Here is a 14,417-nt window from a genome sequence, read left to right on the forward strand (position 1 = left end):
TAACATATAATTGTCTGACATCGTGTCAAGAGAAAATTGAAACTAGTATATAAATCTCATGTGCCACTCCTTCTACCTACAATTGGTTTTAAGATTGAACCCATGAATTTTTATTAGGCAAAAATATCTTTTCAATTGATTAGTATTCATTAGAAAAATGTAGTTTCGATCGCAACGAATACACACATATAGAATTTATTTAGTGGTTAAAAACGATGCTATAATTTATGACTACATGGAGTTATTGCACTATACCCACAAAAAACTTCTGCCTAAGTTAAAGGAAAACCGCATTAAAACTCCCATGTTAAGATTAGAACCTTCAAATTAATTTAGATTTATTTTAGAGTAAAAGGCAATCGGGCTTCTTTTACATTTAGTTGAGTTTTTAAACTTCATATTAATTATGATTAACTAATCAAGCATATGTATTTCGAAATGTAGTTATTAAATCATGGACCATCTTTAACAACGGCCCATATCTTGGTTCTAGACATTATATTCAGATATTATTCTTACCATAACTTTTCATTGGCCCAATCAAACAAAACTTATGAAACCCAACTTTCTATCTCGAAACAAATTTTAATTTCTATACATAGTCAAAGATTTAACCCCTATTTCTAAAGTAGTAGTAGTATTAACCTTCTATAATCATAATTCATAAACACTTTAACCCCTTTTTCTAAAGTACAATTTCTTTAACATAAAACTATCCCCACTAAATGGCCAAAAAGAATCAATCTAGCAAAATTTGAGAGAATGGAGAGGGAAAGATTGGTTGGAAACAAAAGCACGGGTTTTTCCCGCCTTTTCGCTTCATTCACTTCATTTCACACTGTACTTTATATTCTCCTACACTTTATTACTATATCATCATTACAAAAAAAACAAAAATCAATCTTTAAAAATAACATCGTTCGCAATCTCCAACAATCGGTGCAGTGCACCGGGCGAGAACTTCCTCGCAAACAGAAACGGATCGTGCCTCCTCCTCCTCTCCACCACAACCGTCACAGACGAATTAGAGCCGTCCGATCTCACTTCCTCGTCACCGTATCTGGGCCTACTCCTGCGAAGGGCCCTGATCAGCTCGGGGCCCACCTCATCCGCCACGTAGGTCCGCGGATGCCCCCCTCCAGTCCACGTGCGTGAGGGTGCAGGGCGTGCACCCCCGCAGGTCCACCATGCTCAACAGCGTAGGGAAGTAGTGCTCCTCCGGGTAACACGTGTCGTCTCATATCTTTTGTACTACTAACCAATTTTTTTAAAAAAAATCTTCACCCCAGTAATTCATTTTTTTAACCAAAGAAATATCACAAGTTTGAATATCACCAACAAAAATATGCATTCATCCAAACGAAGAAATATCATGAGTTCGAATTTCACCAACTAATCCGAGAGCATGATGCTTTGGTTTAGGGTGAGATACGGGGAAGCTGGCATCTGACTCTGTGGGTGGGGGACACACACCACTGCTTCACTTCTTCCAAATTAATGGTTATCTAAAACTTTATATAAAACTCATGATAAAAAGATTCAATTTTCATGCCAAACAAATGAATAAAAAAGGGTCCTTGGCCAGAATATCTCCATCAACTTTTATTTTTTAATTTTACAATATTTTGGGGGTGGTGGGGTGGGTCACTCTTTGAACCCAGTGTTTTTTTTCTCCACCTATCTAAATGCATCCATTTTCTCTTCCCCAAATGCAGCAAAAGAAACCCCTCTTTTTGTAGGTGTTTTCTCCTCACCATCATCATCAACAACTCATCTTTGTCTCTCTTGATTCCCTGGAAGGATGCCAAGACCCTATGAGTGTGTGAGAAGGGCTTGGCACAGTGATAGGCACCACCCCATCAGGGGCTCTCTCATTCAAGAAATTTTCAGGTACTTTCACTCTGTGTGTGTGTGTTTTGGAGGTGTTCTTGAAGTGGGATGTGTTTTTGTAGGATTGTGAATGAGGTCCATTGTTTAGCTACTAAGAAGAATAGGGAGTGGCAAGAAAAACTCCCCATTGTTGTGTTGAAAGCTGAAGAAATCATGTATTCTAAAGCAAACTCTAAGGTAGGTTTATGGCTTAGCTGAAAAACTCCCTTAATTTCATCCATATTTAATAGTATTTCTTTTATATTATGCTCCCACTTCATTTTTTGATCTTTGGATAGGCTGAGTATTCTGATCTTGAAACACTTTGGGAAAGAGTAAATGAGGCCATTAACACCATAATCAGAAGAGATGAGACCTCTGAAACTGGAGAATTCTTGCACTCTTGTATTGAAGGTGTGTGTGCTAACTAACATTCTCTTTCTATGTATGGTGATTTTGTAGATCTTAACTTGGGTATTCGAGAAATCTTGCTAAAAATGTACTCATATATTTGTTTGTCTCTATTATGACTAGCTGCATTGCATTTGGGTTGCACTCCTAGGAGATCATCAAGAAGCCAACGTAACGATTCGCCTAGATGCTACCTAAGGCCGGATAATGTAGAGGGTGGTTTTGTTTCTCACAGCAATTTGAGCTTTGAGATTTATAGGAAATTTGCTAAGATTAGCCCTCTCATCCTCCATTGCCCACGCTACTCAACACTCGCCGCCAAGAATTCCTCACCTTCGTGCATCAAGAGTCACGGTTGTAGTTTTCAAGCAAGAAATCCCAGTCATGTCAAAAAAACTGTCATGCTGCCCAACAATTTTGTTCTGGGTGATGACCAAGCTTCTAATTCGTTGAACCCTTGGCATGTGTTTCCTTTGCACTATGGTGATGATCTTGAGCCTTCGAGAGCTTCTTTTCCCAATCCCCAACTCGTGGATAGTGATAAAATTGGTCCCCAACTAAGTTCTCCCGCCCAAACTTTGGACGCTCGTTGTCCATCCAATCATGAAGAAATAGAGCAGCAGGCCGACTGCGACTTAACATTGCGGCTGGGTTCTCTAGTAGCTCCCCATGCTAATATTGAGAATAGTTGTCCTCTACGAGTGCAATATGGCAATAGGAGCCATCTCAAGGATTGAACCACGATCAGTCAAGCAGGCTTGTTTGATGGAGAATAATATGCTGACATTTTACCATGGGAATGGTTTGCTATTATCATACCTTTTTGTAGATGATGATCTCCGATGCTTTTGTAACTATATATCTGCGTTCATCAGGTACACTCTAGGTTGTTAGTTTGTGCATCAAAATACGTGTCATAGTTATAACTGCGTTCATAGTTATTTCTAATTAGAGGGATTCACTCAGATTGATTGTTAGTTTCTGTCAGCTGGCATAGAAAAGCTTGTAGATTTGCCAAAAAAGCTCGATTTTGTAACTTATATGACTAATGAAGTGCAGAATCTCCAATACTTTTTTGCTCTGCCTTGAATGGACATCTTTTATAAGCAGGCTACACGAAGAGCCTAAGACATTCCATTCGTTTCATTAAGAGCCGAGTTTAGTCAACATTGCATTTATATTCTAAATTATGCTTTATTAGGTTATGAAGTGGCTTTTGAAAGAATGGATAGCATTTCCATTATCCTCATTTTCACTTATATGAGTGATTATAAATCATGCTTTCATTATTTTGTGTGGATCATGTTGACAGAAGTGGATACATTGTGGGCCTCCTGTCCACGAAATTTACTAATCATTGTTCTTGTTTATCATTTTATTTGGGAATGAGAGAGCGATAGGTCGTAATCCTTTGACCCTATCGCTCTTTGGATGTTCCCGGAGGGACTAAAACGACCCTTTTCGAGTTCCACTAGAGAAAAAGGTTGTATTTGCCATCATTTAAAGTCTGTCACTTTGTCTATAGCTTTTGCAGCACTGGTTATGAGTTTGTAGGTCCATAGCATCTTTTTTTGCTAGTGACTGCTCGGCTTCTATCGATGTTCGATTGAACAAATCGTCTTCAAACTTTAAGACATGACTCCTTTATTGCTCTCTTGATGAGTATTACATGAGTATGTTTTATTGTAAACATGGATTTACAGTCAATCGGAGAAAGGAGACGATGCCGATGTGGTTAGGGAAGACAGGGGAGACGGCGTCGAGGAGGATGAGGTGGGAGAGATCAAGCAGCTGTAGTTGAACTCTATCTGCAGCCGTTGATGGAGACAAAAGTAAGAGACGGTGCTCTTCTTCTCCTCCTCCTCGAGCTCCGTCAACGGTATGGCTGCGAGAAATCTCTTTATGAACTCTCTGCAACATTCTTTCCCACTGCATATCACCTCGACTTTGCCCATGCTTTGCTTGCTCTCCGCTGTTTTGGCCGCCGGCTTATGCACCTGAATCACAGCCTTTTCATCGAACCTTATCATGTATGCTTGGTTGCACCCCTCATAGAGCCGCTCCCCCAGCGTGTCGATGATGTAATACGCGTCTGCCTCGACTTTCAGCACGAAGAAATGGTCGTTCCAGCTCACGATGTATATCCTCGGCGCCGTGTCGCCGCGGATCTCGTCCCATAAGACATCGAACGACATGGCCCCCTTCAGCGAGTCAAACGTCTCGGCCCCGAAGAACCCAACGAACGACTCATTGCGGGAGATGGACACCGGTCGGATGTCGGCCCTGAGGACGGTCTCGAGGTCGAAGTGCTTGTTGGGAAAGTCCTTGACATAGGCGGCGTTCTCGCACAGATTCCGCCACTCTGACGAGCCCTGCATTATGAGGTCGTCCAGCTCCAACCGCCCTGGCATGGCGTTCGGGTTCGAGTGGAGCCAGTGGGATATCACGGCCACTAGGGCTGTGCAGGCGCTCGCCCCGGCCGCCTTGTCGCTCCGTTGGTCAAACGAGGCGAAGAAAAACGAAGCCTTGAGCTGTGCTTGACCATCTCTGCTCATCAACTCCTTGTCTTCCCATTTACAAACTGCTTTGTCTTTGTTTGCTGTTTCTGAACTGCCATCTTCTTTCTGGAAAAAAAATATATGCAAGTTAAAATTCAAACCAAGAAAAGTACATTCAATTAATATTCTTTCATCCCACTACAATGACATATTTCTGAAAAAAATACTATTTTCTTTATTTTATTATCTGTTCATTTAACACACTATGTGTTGAATAAGAAATGGTCGCTTTGACTTAAAATACGATGGATAAAATACTATTTTGAGACCACACACTGTTCATTTGCTTAAAAGTCAATACTCTTACATAGAAAAGGTCAAAATCAGACAATGTGGATTTAATCAAACAAATTATATAATATCAAGTGAAACAAGATCAAGATCAGACAAGAAGTCTACGATATTTTTACCAAGTCATACACAAAATTTTGATTTTTTTAAACTCAAATACACTAAGACACATAAATCTATTTGAATGTCAACAAACTACAACATTTTTAATAATGAAAACTTAGAAGAAAGTATAGAAATATTAAACCTGCAATGAGTTTGTTGAAGAAAGGCTAGCTGATTGAACCCTGGTCTCCTCTTTAGTCTTAGCTCGTTTGAAACTAAATCGTCGGCTCTTCCAACTAAACCATCGGTCTTTTTTGTCGGGCTCCAAGGTCCTCGATTCCGGCACACCCGGCTCGTCCAAACATGCCTCTTCTAGGCTCAATGATCTCCTCCTTGACTTGTCTCTTATCTCATCCACCGATGAGCATTTCGAATCGATGGATTTCGATCGGCTTGGTGCTGCCGAATTATGGGATTCTCTGATTTCAACACATTTGAACACCATCTAACACATGGATAATATTACAGTAATTACAATTTTAGTGAAATATCTAATCTCATCTAGCTAGGTAGGTAATAACTCAGATCATTTAATAATTCCACACCTTTTCAAACTAGGATGTTAGTACTCGTGTAACAAAATCTAAACTGGTGGATATTTCTAAAGTGTTCATAACAAAGACTAGTTAACTGCTCACCCAATTTAAAATAATTTCTTAAGCATTCAAAACAAGTGGTCTAATCAACCAATTATTTTATTTTATATTAAAAATTACTCCTATTAATAAGTATCATAATCAATTCCATCAAACCAAAATTTTTATATCTAGTAGTACACCATGTTCACATGCAACACAAGTTTGGCTCATTTCCATTATTTACATTAAATTCTTCACCAAATTGTTAGTTAAATGACAACAAAATTGATCATTACATATTTGTGGCCGCAACATTACTTAATACGCACGTTTTTAGATAACTCGATCAATAAAATATGATAAATTACCAAAAAAATCATGAAATTTCACTATTAAACGATGTTTACCGTGAGGGCAGCTTCTCTAGCAATTCCATCAATTTGCAAATTTAGATGAAGCTTCTCCTCAATGGAAGAACTCTCCATTTTCGAAACTATTTCAGTTATGTTAATCGAAACTCCTCCGATCACCGCCATTTTTGCCTTCGAATCTGCCTTCTCCCCCTGTTCCAATTAAAATTGTCATTTTTTTATATTCTAATCAATAGCTTGCAAACCACACACGAAATAAATAATCAAACAACTTACGCATATAACACTATAGGTGACCTCCCACGGCCCGAATTTCTTATCCGAGACAATTGAGAAACAACACGTGTTCTCGAACCACAAATCCTCGTCCCATTCAACTATTCCTCCGCCTTTCTTCATGCCCCGATTGCTCGACCGCTCGACTTTTTTCCGGGGCTGAAACGGCGACATCAACGGCAAAAACTTCGGCTCGCCTTTCCATTTGATTTTGATCGCCACGAATTTCTGCACCGCCGCGCCATCGCCGCCGTCTTCGTCATCGCCGCCGCCGTCTTCCGCCATGACCTCGAGCCTCATTAGCCTCATCGCCACCGCGAACTTCCTCGCCGGGGGCCACGGCGACCACTTCCTCATCTTCACCGCCATCACGAATTCTTTCTCTCTCTAGAAAACAAATAATTGAATGATTTGTCGATTACTCTGATTGATTTATTCTCTACGATTTATTTTTAAGGAAATGAAGGAAACAGAAATGTTTATTTATTTCAGGAAATGGGGATTTTACGAAGAAAAAAAGAGAGCGGAGCAACCGTTTACAAAATTTGAAGGCGACGATGGAGCCAATGAGGAGGCGCCACGTCGAAAGTCGTACGAACAGGGTATGACGTGGCGTGAGGTGGTTGGCCGGGTGTCGAGATACAGTTGTACTTGTATTTGGCGCAGAGTTTGTCGGGATCCTTCGGGGAGCCAATGGTGTCACGCCAAGTGGACGCGGGGGGGAAGGAATTTCGGCACGTGGTGTAGGCGTGAAATACGGGTAAATATAGATACGCGTATTTGACGGTACAATGTACGTATTTTCTTTAGAGTAAGAGAAATTTAATTTTTTAGTTAACTTTCTAAGAAAGGAAGTTGTAAAGGGAAAAGAGTTGGTATGGTATCAAAATACATATTTTTGAAAGGAAGTAGTAAAGGGAAAAGAGTTGGTATGGTATCAAAATACATATTTTTGAGAGTCCAATATTTTGGATTTGTATGACAACATAAAATTTTTTTAGGTAGATTCCGTGTAATATGCTTAACAGGTATTGTGAAATAAATCTATTCAAAAAAGAATATAGCTTAGCGTAGATGAATTGTATGTACAAAATCCAATACATAATATAGGAAATCTTATCCTAATTTTCATATCAAATTGTTAGTACATAAACTCATAATTATATTGCTGCGTAATTCGCAAATCCAATGCATAATATATCAATTATCTTAATTGATCTCATATTAGTATTTATACTCCCTCCATCACTAAAGAATATGTACTTTGTGTTCGGCCTAAATTTTAATATAAAATTAATAAAATAAGAGAGATGTAGAGATAAAAAAAATTAAAGTATTGTTATTAAAAAATGAGTCTCACCTCATTTGAAAGAAAATATTTTTTAAAATAAAAAAAAAATTCTTATGAAACGGACAAAAAAGGAAAAGTGCATGAATTATTAACACCAAATTGCAAATTCTACAAATCCATAACATAATATATCCACCATCTTATTTGATTTCAAGAATTTCAAAGTAAACCAAAACGGCCCATCAACAAATGGGCTAGATCAGCCCAATAACTAATTATTAAGTATTTATTTTAAAATTGATAAGAATAAAAAAAAACCAAAAAATCAGTTGGATAAGAGGCATTAACGGTTCCGAGCTGTGAGCTTAACAACCTACTAAAAATGAACTGCACAACAACCACCGCGGCGGCCACCGCCGATCTGGCACTGCTGAGCTCAGCAGCATCTGTTTCCGCCGGTAGAGAGCTCAAGCTCTCTTCGAGAAGCTCGCCAGTGGTTAAGTTCGCCGCGAAAAGGCTCACAGTGTCCTGTGTTGCGGCATCTTCACCTCCTCATTTGGGGAGGCGAGGGCTAATGTATTTAGCTGCGACGTCGTTTCTGATTCCTCTCCCCAAATCAGCTGCTGCTGCTGAGTGAGTTCATTAATGTCTTTCATTTTATTTGCTTACTTGGCATGGAATATCAGTGGCTTTTTAGGTATATGTGTTATGCTGATTCGGTTTAGATTGTTTGAATTTGGATCAAGCTTATGTTAATTTTTGAATTTGTTTGTGAGCTGATTAGGTTTTTTTAGAACTTAGAAGTCAACATTGTGTATATTAGACACATTGATTTAGTTGTGCCTAGCAGGGAATGGAGTATTAGTGTCATTTTAGGTTATAGTATGTTTTTGCTGATTTGGATTAGATTGTTGAAATTTGAAACAAGCAGATGTTAATTTGTGAATTTGTTTATGAGCTGAGCAGGTATTGTTAGAAGTTAACATTGTGTATTCTTATTGTTCATTATTAGACAGATGAACTTATTTGTGCTTAGAGAGTTGATGAACTAATTGGTATTATTGCAGCTGTATCAATGTTATCAATCTCGTATGGCAGCTTATGGCGGTTCGCCTAAAAACCGCCACGGGGATATGGCATATTAGTATGGCGGATATGTCGGTCAATAATTAAATAAATAAAATAATACTTATATATTTATATATAATTCAGAAAATAGAAAATAATTAAAATATAACATTTAAAACACTTTAAACAATTAATTAAGTATAAAATACAACTCTAACCTCCATGTTTCTTGCATAATGCCACATTCCTAAATACAGTACACATGCAATGTTGTCAAATGTTGGATATGGCGGTGCTATGGCAGCGACATGGTACTATGGCGTTTCCACCACTGAGCGCCATGCCATAGCGCCATGGCGCCGCTATATCCGCTATTTGATAACATTGAGCTGTATATAGTACACACACACACACACACACATACATACATACATACATACATACATACATACATACATACATACATACATACATACATACATACATACATACATGCATGTATCTATGCATATACTATGTCGATGCTTGTTAGTAGTTACAATAATGAGCTATTTTTATGGTTAAAAATGGCTTATTGATGCTAAGGTTTTAAATTCAGTGAAACCTCCCTGCTGCAAGAAGAGATCAGGAAGGTAATGACCAAGAATAAGGCTCCTGGTTTCCTTCGTTTAGTTTTTCATGATGCTGGAACTTTCGACGAGGGTGATAAAACAGGTATCACGTGACTATAATAATATGTGATGTTTAAGTGTGTGAGATCTGAATATGTGATGTTTTATTAATGAAAATGATCTCTTCCAGTTGAAACGCATCTCATTCTTGAAAATTATGAGTTGCATTGAGAGTCATGTATATATCCTGTAATGTATCACTGGTGATTTATATAGAAATTTGGTTTTTTAGCTGATCTTCTCATGTTGTTTTAGGTGGCATGAATGGATCAATAGTTTATGAACTCGACAGACCTGAAAATGCAGGTCTTCAAAAGACTGTGAAGGCAAGCTCCCCATTTATCTGCTTTTGCAACCTTTGCATAAAGTTTAGTCAGCTAACTCCTGATGGATGCATTGTTTTTAGATTCTGGAAAAAGTAAAAGATGAGATGGAATCAGTACGACCAGGTACTTTACGCGAAAAGAATCCTAAGGGTTTGCTTGTTCTAGCAACAATCATGTGCCAGACTAATTCCTTTTTATTTGTGTTTTCTAGTATCCTGGGCAGATCTGATAGCTGTGGCTGGAGCAGAGGCTGTTTTGATATGTGGAGGTCCAGAGATCCCTGTTCGACTGGGAAGAATAGAGGCAACGTAAATTTATATTCTATTTTCCAACAAGAATGCGCTCAACTATGATAGCAATTAGTCTCTCACAAGTTGTATATTCGAATATTGGTTCTCAGGGTACCTGATCCTACTGGGAGGCTCCCTGAAGAGACGCTCGATGCGAAGAACATGAAGCAAAGTTTTCAAAACAAAGGCTTCTCGTGAGTATCGAAATCTGAATTGCAGATTTTCTTTATTTTGTTGTACATTCCACTAGAGCTGAATCTCACATAAAGTTCAGCAGGCTTATTTATTGACAGCATCACTGACAACAGAAGTATATTTCTTTAACATATCTCATATTTAAAACTTAAGTCTTTCACCAAATAAGATCACATTAGTATGAAAGTGTGAATCTATGGCCTATTTCTTGAAGTTAACTATATGTACAGTGATACCCATGTGGATTGATATTCATTCATTTTTCAATCGATAGAGCCCAGGAACTCGTTGCTCTATCCGGAGCTCATACTATAGGAGGCAAAGGATTTGGAAGTCCAGTAGTGTTCGACAACTCCTATTACAAAATCCTTGCAAAGAAACCAGGGTCATCTTCAGGTACTTTAACCCTTTTCTCCTTTGCCATCTTAATCAACTTCTTTCCCTTTTAGTCAGTGATCATCATTTCTCTCTCTCATACACGCAGGCGGCATGTCCAGCATGATTGGCCTTCCCTCGGACAAGGCACTAGCTGCCGATGATGAATGCTACGGGTATGCCATTCTCTGAGTCTTATGTATCTATGTCTGCTTGATGAACACAAACACAAAAAACTGGTCCATTCTAATGTTATGTGTGTCAATACTGATTCAGTAACTTTGCTCTCTTCTTTTTCTATTCAAACAGGTGGATCTCAAAGTATGCAGAGGATCAAAACCTCTTTTTCGAGGATTTCAAGAAAGCCTACACCAAGCTAGTGGACACCGGTGCAAAATGGAGCTCTGCGTGAGCTGAGACGAGCACTGTTTTGTTATCGCTTCTAGTTTAGCTTGTAGCATTGTGTTTGTATTGTAGTATCAACATAAAGTAGACAAAATAAACGAGTTCATGTCCCACCAACGTGCAGTAGAGATGCCGGCTACTAGCAGATAAGTGAGCCGGGCTCGACACCATCTCTCTTTTCAATGAATAAGTTTAGATGAGCATGAGCAGACCCCCACCCTCAAAGGATGGTTGAAACATCATCTTGAGGGCCCTTGTTCCCCTCTCTGTCTAGACAGTTGCATTTAAGTCTTAGAAATGATTTGTGTTTTGGACCACTGTGAGAGAAAGAGTGTGTGTGTTGTCTGTGTTTTCCTTCCACTGTATGTGGTGAAGTTGCTGTGAGATACTCAGAATTTAACTCTATGTTGAGTCAAATCGGGTATGAATAATAATACCATGTAATAATAATTCAATGACAGTAGCATACTACTCCATGTGAAGACAAATATTTGTCTATTATTGAAATGCCATTTTTTTTTATACTCCTATGTTTTTGGGAATGTTTCTGGTTAATTTGATACTCCTATGTTGAAAGAAGGGCATTTTTCTCGTTACTAAAATAGGCTACAGATGTTCAATTTGGGAATGTTCAATTTCTTTGAGTTTAGATTCCTCAGTGTTCATGTGTCGCATTATTGTTGCTAAAGGTGGAATCTTGATTTATATTCTTGATAAAGATGGATTAGAATGTTGGGCTTTTGAGTTAGATTCCTCAGTGTTCATTTGTTGCATTGTTCTTGCTAAAGATGGAATCTTGATTTATATTCATGAGAAAGATGATTTAGAATGTTTGGCCTTTTGAGTTAGATTCCTCAGTGTTCATGTGTTGCATTGTTGTTGCTAAAGATGGAATCTTGATTTACATTCGTGAGAAAGATGGATTAGAATGTTGGGCTTTTGATTTAGATTCCTCAGTGTTCATTAGTTGCATTATTGTTGCTAAAGATGTAATCTTGATTTATATTAAGAGTAAGAAAGATGAATTAGAATGTTGGGATTTAGAGTTAGTTTCTCAATGTTCATTTGTTGCATTCTTGTCTTGTTGATAAAATGGAATTTCGACTAATATAAATAAGAGAGTTAATTAGAATGTTGGGATTTTGAGTTAGATTCCGCAGTGTTCATTTGCTGCTAAAGATGGAATCTTGATTTTGTATCATTCAGTTTCAAGAAAGGGAAGACCTTGTTATGTTGTAACTGTTGTTATGATTTAAAGGGAAAATTTTGGTGGAGGCTTTGCACATTATGTCCAAGATTTTTGATGTTAATTTCAACAGATTGTTAGGTTGAATGGAAGAGATGGACACTGAGAGTGCCGTTCCAGTTGCTGGGAATGGGGACGGATTTGAAAAAGCTGTTCCTGTACGCATCCCCGTCTCTCCAAGTGTAAACGGGGCTCCCAATGGCAGCCTAGAAGTCGAGGGACTCAGTGATAGTCTTGACAATGCTGTCAAGTTGGACCCTGCTGTCAAGCCAGTGGTAGGCGTTTTAAAACGTGTTGTTTGGTTGTTTAGCAAGACAGCAAGTGCTCTAACAAACTAGTATACTTGTAGGAACTTGAGGTTAAAGAGACCACCGTCTTCAAGAACTTGAAACCACTCAAGATCGGTAAAGCATCGAGCCCCAAAAATGGCGCAGCAACAGTTTCAGGCAAGAGCAAGAACAGAAAAGAGGCTAGCAAACCTTACGTTGCTTCAAATGGTAGCGATGCTTCAGAATCAAGCCAGAGCCGGACTTCTGCTATAAGATCAAAGATTTAACCGTCTAATGAGAAGCAATGCTCGGTAAACTCAAAAGCATCACCTGCCCAAGATTGCTCTAAGGTTATAAATTTTAAAAAAAATGTATGCATTGGTACATGTATGGATATTTTTTTCGGGTTTCTTACTTCTTTTCTGATGTTTAGGAGCAACATGGCCTCCCCGATGCAACATCATCTTCCACGAGTGGAGAACAGGCCGAAGAACTTCTGTATGCTCTTTCACACTGTCATATTTGATGGCTATTTCGTTTCTAGAATCTCTCTAGCAAGAAAACTGTGACTGATGTTGAATCTCTTACGTTTCCATAAAAAACGCTCCGTTCCTTTTAATTCCACAGTATTATGAATTTCGTATTCCTGACTATAGGGAGAAGACAAAGCTGAAGGCTCTTGTGGAAAGCCTTTCTAGTAAAATCGAAGAAATCTCACAGTCATCATCGTATCCTTTGTATATGTTGCATTTGCATCCTTTCTCTTGATATCAGAAGGGGTTTGTTTATAGTATCATTTTCTTAATCGTGACATAAATGTTGTGTTTGGTACTTTGGTTTATCCTTAAGCGCGTTGTGGAAGCCCTACTGCCGAAGATGCCATGGCCCGCAGATCGGGTGCTCTACCAACCTACGGTTTCAGCTTCAAATGCGATGAAAGGGCTGAGAAACGAAGAGAGGTTAGCCTTTCCTAATTCATCCTACCATCTGCCTTAATTTGAACAATCTCGCACGTGATATGGTAGCAACGGTTTTTTCCTTTGTCTCGTTCCAATAGTTTTACTCCAAACTCGAGGAGAAGATTCAGGCAAAGGAAGCAGAGAAGACCAATCTGCAGGCGAAGAGTAAGGTAGACCCTCGTATCATATCATGTCATCGGTCTATAGCTTTAGATGGTTGAGTATGGCAACGAGCCGGATTTACCGTTTTCTGTTGTATAGGAATCTCAGGATGCTGAGATCAAAATGCTGAGAAAAACTCTTGGATTCAAAGCCATGCCTATGCCAAGCTTCTATCAAGAACCTCCACCTCCAAAGGTGGAGCTAAAGAAGGTAACTTCACTTATAATTTCGTCTAATCCGTCGTATACTCTGATGGATCGAACAATTTTGAACTCGATGATGTAGATTCCTACTACAAGGCCAAAATCTCCGAAGCTTGGCCGGAAGAAGGCTTCGCCAAGTGCGGAATCCAAAGAAAACGGGGCTCGCCCAGCTAGGCTAAGCCTGGACACGCTCGCCAAAATGCCAAGCCACGACCACGTGAAGAAGCCGATGAGGAAGTCTCTTCCCAGGTTGCCGTCTGAGTTGAAAAAGTTAGTTAAAATGATGACCTGTTTCATGGGTTTTGATGTAAAAGACGATCACATGAGACTTTGTAATAATATGTTCAAATTCTCTTACGATCTCACATCGGACTCGTTTCATGTATTTTGATCCATAAGACATCCCATATCGAACTTGTTTTATGTATTTTGATCCATAAGATGGTCTCACATCGAACTTGTTTTATGTATATTGATTTGTAAGATGATCTCTCATAC

At 38.9% G+C, this 14,417-nt stretch overlaps 4 protein-coding genes across 5 annotated transcripts; 3 read left to right on the forward strand and 1 right to left on the reverse strand.

The window, feature by feature from the left end:
• The first annotated feature begins 1,655 nt into the window (after positions 1-1,655).
• Positions 1,656-3,370, forward strand: LOC121750083. The gene is made up of 4 exons (XM_042144538.1): positions 1,656-1,890; positions 1,953-2,067; positions 2,169-2,283; positions 2,404-3,370. Exons 1-4 carry the CDS (start codon positions 1,802-1,804, stop codon positions 3,015-3,017), a joined length of 933 nt encoding a protein of 310 aa, XP_042000472.1. The 5' UTR covers positions 1,656-1,801; the 3' UTR covers positions 3,018-3,370.
• A 516-nt stretch (positions 3,371-3,886) lies between these two features.
• On the reverse strand, positions 3,887-7,375 carry LOC121750082. Its single transcript, XM_042144537.1, has 4 exons — positions 6,460-7,375; positions 6,220-6,375; positions 5,377-5,679; positions 3,887-4,904 (listed from the first exon to the last, which is right to left on the reverse strand). Exons 1-4 carry the CDS (start codon positions 6,826-6,828, stop codon positions 3,984-3,986), a joined length of 1,749 nt encoding a protein of 582 aa, XP_042000471.1. The 5' UTR covers positions 6,829-7,375; the 3' UTR covers positions 3,887-3,983.
• A 708-nt stretch (positions 7,376-8,083) lies between these two features.
• Positions 8,084-11,604, forward strand: LOC121750417 (putative L-ascorbate peroxidase 6). The gene is made up of 9 exons (XM_042144951.1): positions 8,084-8,383; positions 9,417-9,532; positions 9,745-9,815; positions 9,896-9,938; positions 10,027-10,123; positions 10,216-10,299; positions 10,575-10,696; positions 10,785-10,851; positions 10,985-11,604. Exons 1-9 carry the CDS (start codon positions 8,133-8,135, stop codon positions 11,085-11,087), a joined length of 954 nt encoding a protein of 317 aa, XP_042000885.1. The 5' UTR covers positions 8,084-8,132; the 3' UTR covers positions 11,088-11,604.
• Positions 11,605-11,723: 119 nt separating this feature from the next.
• Positions 11,724-14,402, forward strand: LOC121750418 (protein WVD2-like 5). 2 transcript variants are annotated; one of them, XM_042144952.1, is made up of 8 exons: positions 11,724-12,601; positions 12,676-12,945; positions 13,029-13,093; positions 13,252-13,323; positions 13,455-13,554; positions 13,653-13,724; positions 13,816-13,926; positions 14,002-14,402. In XM_042144952.1, the coding sequence occupies exons 5-8, from the start codon at positions 13,477-13,479 to the stop codon at positions 14,308-14,310; spliced, it is 570 nt and encodes a 189-aa protein (XP_042000886.1). In that variant the 5' UTR covers positions 11,724-12,601; positions 12,676-12,945; positions 13,029-13,093; positions 13,252-13,323; positions 13,455-13,476; the 3' UTR covers positions 14,311-14,402. The 2 variants fall into 2 exon arrangements, with proteins under 2 accessions (XP_042000886.1, XP_042000887.1); XM_042144953.1 differs by having other exon boundaries at positions 13,458-13,554.
• The last annotated feature ends 15 nt before the right edge of the window (positions 14,403-14,417 follow it).

The sequence above is a fragment of the Salvia splendens genome, chromosome 10 (genome assembly GCF_004379255.2).
Source record: "Salvia splendens isolate huo1 chromosome 10, SspV2, whole genome shotgun sequence".
Classification (NCBI taxonomy): Eukaryota; Viridiplantae; Streptophyta; class Magnoliopsida; order Lamiales; family Lamiaceae; genus Salvia; species Salvia splendens.

Coding starts and splice junctions, on each gene's coding strand:
- LOC121750083 (XM_042144538.1), top strand. CDS start 1,802: ATGCCAAGACCCTATGAGTGTGTGAGAAGGGCTTGGCACAGTGATAGG. Junction 2,068..2,168: donor ATTCTAAAGCAAACTCTAAG/GTAGGTTTATGG, acceptor ATCTTTGGATAG/GCTGAGTATTCTGATCTTGA. Junction 2,284..2,403: donor CTTGCACTCTTGTATTGAAG/GTGTGTGTGCTA, acceptor TATTATGACTAG/CTGCATTGCATTTGGGTTGC.
- LOC121750082 (XM_042144537.1), bottom strand. CDS start 6,828: ATGGCGGTGAAGATGAGGAAGTGGTCGCCGTGGCCCCCGGCGAGGAAG. Junction 6,376..6,459: donor TCACCTATAGTGTTATATGC/GTAAGTTGTTTG, acceptor TAATTGGAACAG/GGGGAGAAGGCAGATTCGAA. Junction 4,905..5,376: donor CTTCAACAAACTCATTGCAG/GTTTAATATTTC, acceptor TTTTTTTTCCAG/AAAGAAGATGGCAGTTCAGA.
- LOC121750417 (XM_042144951.1), top strand. CDS start 8,133: ATGAACTGCACAACAACCACCGCGGCGGCCACCGCCGATCTGGCACTG. Junction 8,384..9,416: donor AAATCAGCTGCTGCTGCTGA/GTGAGTTCATTA, acceptor TTTTAAATTCAG/TGAAACCTCCCTGCTGCAAG. Junction 9,816..9,895: donor GTCTTCAAAAGACTGTGAAG/GCAAGCTCCCCA, acceptor CATTGTTTTTAG/ATTCTGGAAAAAGTAAAAGA.
- LOC121750418 (XM_042144952.1), top strand. CDS start 13,477: ATGGCCCGCAGATCGGGTGCTCTACCAACCTACGGTTTCAGCTTCAAA. Junction 13,555..13,652: donor GGGCTGAGAAACGAAGAGAG/GTTAGCCTTTCC, acceptor TCGTTCCAATAG/TTTTACTCCAAACTCGAGGA. Junction 13,725..13,815: donor ATCTGCAGGCGAAGAGTAAG/GTAGACCCTCGT, acceptor TCTGTTGTATAG/GAATCTCAGGATGCTGAGAT.